The 8,027-nt window shown below is 37.5% G+C and overlaps 1 protein-coding gene across 1 annotated transcript in view; it reads right to left on the bottom strand.

Annotated features, from left to right (window-relative positions):
- LOC106880126 (uncharacterized) overlaps positions 1-2,986 on the bottom strand; it is a 21,924-nt gene extending 18,938 nt beyond the window's left edge. Inside the window, exons 1-3 of the mRNA XM_014929946.2 lie at positions 2,873-2,986; positions 1,330-2,122; positions 687-1,191 (exon numbers count right to left, since the gene is read on the bottom strand). Coding sequence (XP_014785432.2) covers positions 704-1,191; positions 1,330-2,122; positions 2,873-2,884 — 1,293 coding nt within the window. The 5' untranslated portion in view covers positions 2,885-2,986 and the 3' untranslated portion in view covers positions 687-703. The remainder of the gene's footprint in view (positions 1-686; positions 1,192-1,329; positions 2,123-2,872) is intronic.
- Positions 2,987-8,027: the final 5,041 nt, after the last annotated feature.

Here is an 8,027-nt window from a genome sequence, read left to right as displayed (position 1 = left end):
AGTGGTCAGCAAGACGTCAGGACACACAGGGACAGACAGACAGGGAGACTGCTACTATGAGACCTCTGCTAATGTGAGACAGAGATTTTCCTCCGGCCAAGCAAGATGAGAGAACGAACACACACACACACACACGAACATATCCTGGTTCCATCATTTGTCTAGCAACTCGAAACAAGTTGTTAAAATTGAATGTAGTGGCTATTAATATTTATTAACTCCAGCTAATAAAAATGTTATAATTGAATCAGTTACCACTTTGTCATTTCTCAGGCAAACACATGCCTATCGCACCGACACTCAATAAAAACACACTACATTCTGGTGATTCCACTACAGATATATTAGAGCATCTTTTCCTGACTTATGGACTTTTAGATGACATATATATAATTATTTATTAATTAATAAATAATTATTAACTTTCGACTCACCATTGGATAATCAAAATGCGTCGGACAAACGATTTTTAAATACCTACCTCACGACTCGCTTGTCACACAGATTTTCTATGATACGTTTCTAGCAGCGCTGCCACTCATCAAGTAATAAAACACCCAGATTACTTGCTGCAAAAAACCCAAATCCTATTTTATAAACCCAGATGTTAGAAAACAGGTGCGTAATTTGTAATTTAATGATAAAATATGTTACATGACAAAATGAATACAAAATTTGATACTTACTTTATATCATATGACAATTAATTGTCAATTTCGTACATATCCATATCGTCTTCATTCACCCCTTCCTTTTTGGAGTTCAATCTACTCGTATATCTACGGTGACAAAACCCATGCACTACATCTTTAATAAGTTTAGCGCTCGGCTCCCAAGAAATGCATGACGCTCCCTTTCTTGTAATTGTTTCTTTAGTGAGAAGACGATCATCAGTGATCGTTTCAGCCTTCAACCTGTTAGTGAACTTTGTCTTTGTGCAATTTACTTGGAAAAATATGTGTTCCTTGCACGGTGATGAATGAGGTAACACTGTTAAATTAGTCATGAATTGTGACAACCTCTCAAATTTAGAGTGGTCAAGTCCATCTTTAAGATTGTTCATGGAATGCCAGAGTTCAGGGATGCTCTTTGAGGAAACAGGAATATTTTTATATTGCCGAAATGATCTCCACTCATTGGCTAGTTCATCAAGTGTTTTCTGGTGCAATTGCTGGAAAGTTTGACGCCAAGGAAATTACTGACTGAGGAGAGTTAGTGAGATCACACGCTACTTTTGGATCAAGCAATTCTAAGAGGGCAAGCACTCCAGCTTCATCGACAGGAAAGCGCATTTTTATTTGAAAGCATAATTCTATTAAAAATGTTTGCAATCAGTTATGAATCTAGCTGAGTCACCAACGATGGGGTTTGGTTCTAGATATCTCATTATGCGTCCACTGAGGTAAATATTACTCGTATCTTTGAGATTTGTTGTGTTATTAAGATCAATATCTGATAATTTAGATACAGCTAAAACATCTTCTTTTATAAAGCAACCAAGGATATTTTTATATTCACTGGAAACGAGTATATGCAACAGATGCAATCGAAAGTGTTCCAATTGAAACTCGACATTAAGAGCATTTACTTTCTTTAATATATAGTGTAAGAAGAGCAGCATGTGCTTGGTCCCTTTGTTAATCATTGTTTCATAGATTCTTTTTGCTCCGTCCACTTGTTCTATTTTATCTTCAGACTGAAAATAAAGTACAAGGGCATCCCACTGTTCTATTATAACGTCAATTACATTTTCACATGACAACCATCTAGTTTGTGAAAGCTTTGGAATCTTGTTTTCTTTTATGCCAACAACACTTTGTATCTTATTGAAGTCATTTTGACGTTTGCCACTTTGAGAAAAGTAAGAAGTTAAGTCCTTTAAAAAGGATTCAAGATACGAAGGTAACACCTTCACTGCAAATGAATGCAAACACAGCCTATTGTAAAATACAGCATGGGTTGGAGAGGTTGTTGTGATCCATGTTGCCTTCCATTGAGAGATACTGCTTCTAAAGACCAGGTACCACATCTGACATTTGTTTCTTGATTTCATTGGCAGGATGCCCTTCCAAATGTTGACTGTGTTACAGAGTACTGGATGCATTTTCTCGAAGCACCAATACTAGAGAGATGGAATAGTCTCAGGTGAGGTAGGAACAGAATGTTTACAGTGAATGTAAACTTGTAGAGCAAACAATGACAACAAGTGTGCAGATAATGACAGAAATGAATATGAGCTGTGGAGGATATTGGTGTAAAGGTAGGTGAAGAGAGTACTCAATAAACTTGGATGAGTAATTTGTTCAGGTGACTGAGAAGGGGAATTGGAAAGAAATAAGAGAAATAAAAATGACTTCAAAAGGATCAGAATAGGTGGAAGGGTGGAAGGAACAAGAGGTTGATGGGAACAAATTAAGGTCATGAAGGAGTGGTGTTGGAAGGAAAGTGATTGGCAATGATATGAGTGCGTATTTGAAAAGGGCCTTAAGGAAATATTACCTTGCTTGGAAACCGGTGAGAGGTGGCAACAGGAAGAGCAACCGATCATAGAAAATCTGTCTCAACAAATACACCTGACTGATGCAAGCATGGAAAAGGGGGTGTTAAATGATGCTGTTGATGATGAATCAAAGAAATATTTACACACATATAGGAAAATACATTCACATAAGCATTCTTACTTATATACACTTACATACAAAATTACACTCACTCATACTCAAGACTCATGCATATATCATATGCACACACGCGTGCACACACACACACACACACACACACACACACAAACACACACAAGCACACATTTACACTTAAATACATACATATACATATACCCTGCATATACACATATAATCAAACAAATACTCACATGCACATACATAATCGCACATACTCACTCATCTGTGTATGTGTTTATTTGAAGTGTTGAATTGTCCAACATTTGCCAAAACAGAAAGCGGATATAAAATGAAATGCAATTACCCATATGCACAGATGCAATCATGCACATACACATATACAAAAACACACACACACACACACACACACACCCTATGCCATTTGATTGGCTGTTTTCTATATCCTGCCAAAACTAATCACTTTAATGTTTCGTTTGTTAAACAAAATTTCTGTTGTTAAATCGAGAGTGAAAAAAACTCCTCCAACAACAACAACAACTACTACTACTACTACTACTACTACCCTCCCCACTACCCTCTACCCCACTACAACCCATTCCCACCACTACCACTGTAACCACCATCACCCCCCACCACCGCCAGTCCTCAGTCAAATCGTCTAGCATGGGTTGGACGATTTGACTGAGGACTGGTGAACCAGATGGCTGCACCAGGCTCCAATCCGATCTGACAGAGTTTCTACAGCTGGATACCCTTCCCAACGCCAAGCACTCCGAGAGGGTAGTGGGTGCTCTTACATGTCACCGGCATGAGGGCCAGTCAGGCGGTGCTGGCAACGGCCATGCTCAAATGGTGTTGTTTACGTGCCACCTGCACAGGAGCCAGTCCAGCGGCACTGCCAATGACCTCGCTTGAATGTATTTTCATGTGCCAGTAAGGTGACGCTGGTATGTGCGTGTGCATATATTTATGGGTGCATATGTGTGTGTGCATATATATATCTATGTATATATGCATATAGGTTTAAGTACATAAGTATGCAGGCCTATATTATAGTGCATATACACATGTATATGTATGTGTGTGCATGCATGCGTATATCAATATACATTTCTTTCTTTCCCTCTCTGATTCTTCACCCCCACCCCCACTATCACATTAGCCAGTACAAGAAACACCTCCATCTATTTTTAGAAACTTGACCATTATATCTTATTATTCTTTTCTTCCTTTTTAAGGTTCTCTACTCACTTTAGTAACCCCTCCCTCCACTGTACCATTTTCTGTACCCATCCTCCAACCCACCCCCACTCCTCACATATTCGTTCCTTACATTCTTATCTGTTCCTATCCTTCCCTTACACCTCTCCCATCCCCCCTCATAACATCTTGACCACCAAGAAACACTCCTTTTTTCATTTTCTCTTCCCCTTTCTTTCTTTTTTCTTTCCTCACATTCCTTTTGACCATTTTCCTTATTTTAACATACACCTCTTTTCTCTCCTCTCTATCTACTTTCTCAAAATTTCACTCACACCACAAGACCCCTTTGAATGAACAGCACATGAAATATACGTTACCACACTTTCTATTTGTAATGACAAAATATGAACTATCGGAATTTATATCCCATGGACAAGAAGCATTTCTACCACTTTTGCGCACCATTTTCCTTGGATAATGGAACTGCAACTATAACATCCTACATATATCTTTATTTCTACTTTTATTCTCTTATTTCCCTTTATACTTCTTATTACCATCCTTTTCCAAAGTAGCTCCTTATATTGAACTCTACTATTTCTCTCTATGAAGTAAAAGAGCCAGAATGCCTTTCATTATAGACCTGCTTATTCAAAGCTGAAAATAGTCATAACCAGAATAGCTTTGATCATGAGTCTGCTTAATCAGAGTTGATCTGGGGTTAAATGGAAACGACAACCAGCAAAGTAGGTGTGACTTTCAGTGAAGCATGTTACCTGATTGTAAGGATGGGTTCATATTTGGCGGACTTACTGTTTATACATTACATAAACACTTAAGTTTTATGAGGTGAGTCAACCAACATTTAAAGCTTACAAAACACACATACCACCAAATATTCACACACATATATACTGGATATCTAGTCTCTATATAATGATCAACAGTGTGTTGTCCTTAGAGTTAGATATTATTTCACAAAGAGAATAATAAAATTAAAATAATATCCTGAAAATAAAATCTGTATTGCTGGTTGTTGTTGTTTTTGATTAAATCAGACCTTTGATCAAAAGTATTCCTTTGATCACAGGTCTTCTTAATCCTGGATTACCTAGTCTGTTTTCCTCAAACATTTTCTACTCTTTTGATATTATCTTATGCCCTTTTTTTCTTCTAGGATAGTGCAGGGTAATTTAAAAGAGTAGTAGTGGTAGTGGTGGTAGCAGCAGTAGCAGCAGCAGCAGCAGCAGCAGCAGCAGTAGTAGTAGTAGTAGTAGTAGTAGTAGTAGTAGTAATTGCTTTTATAGCCAAATGACTGTTGTACCTCTTTAAACCACTCAACTTCACAGTAGAAAAGGAATTTGTATTATCTTTGCTTTTCTTTGTCACTAAAAGAAACTGAACAAATTGCTACATACATACATACATACATACATACATACATACATACATACATACATTGCTAAAACAATTTGCAATGCAATCCGCAAAAAAGACTATCCTGAAATAAACTTAGAAAATCTCTCTGTTATGGAATACATTCATAAACACCAATTCATGGAATATTGGTGGAATATTCCAATCAAAACTTCTGTCAAATGTAAGCATAACAGGCCAGATATTGTTGTTTGGGTCAGAGGAACAAAGGTATGTACTATCACAGAAGTTAGCTGTCCTGCAGATAAAAATATCTCTTTGAAAATCAAAGCAAAAAAAGGATATCTATGGACAACTGCTTTGAAACCTCCAGCTTCTATATCCAGACTATAAATTCATATTCATACCAATAATAATTGGAGCACTAGGTTTTGTTAGTAAATGCTTAAAGGAGAATCTGGATAAACTGGGAAAATTCAGAAAGAGAAATTCACCAGCTGATTCATACAAGTCCAATCTGTGAGTGGAACAGTAAAAATATGCAAGACTTTTATCAAGTTCCAAATGTAAATTTGTCTGTTAACTTCATCCCAAAGATGGAGCCTTGTATCTTTGTTGGAAACCAGCTCCCACGACAGTGGAAGATTTATAATAATTGAAAAATAGAAGAGACATAAAAACATGCATACATACATTACATACCTGTATACATATACCCATATATACATGTACATTTATTCATGCACACACGTATACATATATCTATTATTTAATAACAGTTTGACTCAGTTCGATATGGCTTAATGTTCCCTGGGCTCATAGGACGAATCCATCTCATCAAGTATCTAAAGAAGCGCAATAGGACTTGAGACAAATTTAAGATGGCTTCTAGATGCTAGGTTTCTATTGTGCAGCTCAGGCCATGAGGTGTTATTGCTGTGGAAGTGATATCACCTTTTTCTTTTTTCTTTGGCCTATGAGCTCAAACAGATGTTGGCAAGGAGCCACACCACTAAGACAGTATGCTGCAGTAAAATGTTTGGAGGGATATCAGTTCATTGCATTTGATGCTACACGTGGCAAAATGGGGTGTCATGAGTTCAGTAGCTTGGTGGTCATTCAGTGGAGTATCTATACATATAAATTTGACATGGGCGATTCTTTCTTGTCTTGGGATTCACGGTCAAACGGCTGGGTGGAATTGCATGAAAAATTACACAAATGTGTAGAATGATCCGGTGGTAATGCTGGGCTTTGTATTTTTTCATAGCTCCCATGGTTACCGAGATAATCTACTATAATAATACTCTTGTATATATGAATGAGAAAGGAAGGGGTGATAGATGAAAAAGGAAGGAAGGGGTGATGTCATATTTGGTAGTGGGATGATGAAAATTGTATGCTGAAAAAATAAATCAAACAGTGCTTCAACTCTGTGTGAATATATGTGTGTGTATGTAAAAGTGGAGTATGTGAATGTGTGTGTGTTTGTGTGTGCATGCGTGCGTGCAATGGAAGTGGGATGGTTCATCTTTGTTTGCTTAGTATTTGGGTTTATTTTTAGATTTGGTTGAATCTTGGTTGGGTTTTTTTGCTGGTCAGTTATTTTTAGCGTTTTGACAGAAAAAAGTCATTCTAAAATTGTTTTTTGACGTGTGTGCCCAAACAAGTCGAATGCTTACACAGAGCAGGTTTTACAGCCACATCATACAAACTGACCGGGTGAAACCGGGTTAGCATGGAAAGCGGACGTTAAACGAACGATAAATGGCAGCAGTCTTTACATGAGAGTAACCAGATTTGATGGTGCTAGGTTAAAAGTTGAAGCTGGATAATCAGCATGGGTTGGGGTGTAGTTTACTGGCAACATGGCTTAATACTCCCTGTTTTGTGTGGGCAATCAGGCATAGAGTGATATATCTGGATTACCAGCTACCAGTGACTTGAAATTCATAAATCCCTAGTGACAATAATGAGATAGTTCATTTTTTCTATTGATGGATATTACAGGTTGATAGAGTATGTATAGTTTCTCACATAGGCAGAGTTGACAATTTGCAAGTTCTGGGTGAGTAAGGTGGGGCTTTGTCAATGATACTCCATTTGATGCTGAGCAAATCACTCTGATGGGCATGGAGTTTCCAGATGAAGCAAGACAGGGAGGTAGAGTCTTCCCTATCCCTGCACCTGAAGGAGTGCGTAAGTTGTGCATAATTTATTGGTAGTCATGCCCATGTAGTGTCTTGTGATACTAATACCATTTCAGTAACAATCATGAATCTATAAACTCATGTAATTAGTAATAAATACAAGTTATACAACAAAATAATCACTAATATTTATTATATAACAATTATTAATGGATGATTAATATTTGTTATTGTAATCACATAATGTGAATAATAACGAAAGATTGTAATCATACAAGAGACATCACATTGGGAGGGTTTTAGAAAACAAGATCTCTATCTTTATTGCCAGTCTCTCATTTTCTCACACACTTTGTCTCTTTCTTTATCTCCCTCTCTTTCTCTCTCTCTCTCTCTCTCTCTCTCTCTCTCACACACACACACACACACACATTATATATCATCATCATCATCATCATTTAGTATCCGCTTTCCATGCTGGCATGGTCTGGATGGTTTAACCAGTGCTGGTAAGCTGAGGGGCTGCACCAAACTCCAGTCTGATTTGGCACGGTTTCTATGGTCAGATGCTCTTACTAATGCCAACCACTCCAAGAGTGTAATGAGTGTTTTTACATGCCACTGGCATGGGTGCCACATTCGTGACGCCAGTATT

Source organism: Octopus bimaculoides, chromosome 2 (genome assembly GCF_001194135.2).
Source record: "Octopus bimaculoides isolate UCB-OBI-ISO-001 chromosome 2, ASM119413v2, whole genome shotgun sequence".
Lineage (NCBI taxonomy): Eukaryota > Metazoa > Mollusca > Cephalopoda > Octopoda > Octopodidae > Octopus > Octopus bimaculoides.
The sequence above is the reverse complement of the archived record's forward strand: the minus strand, read 5'-3'. Positions and strand labels throughout refer to the sequence as shown.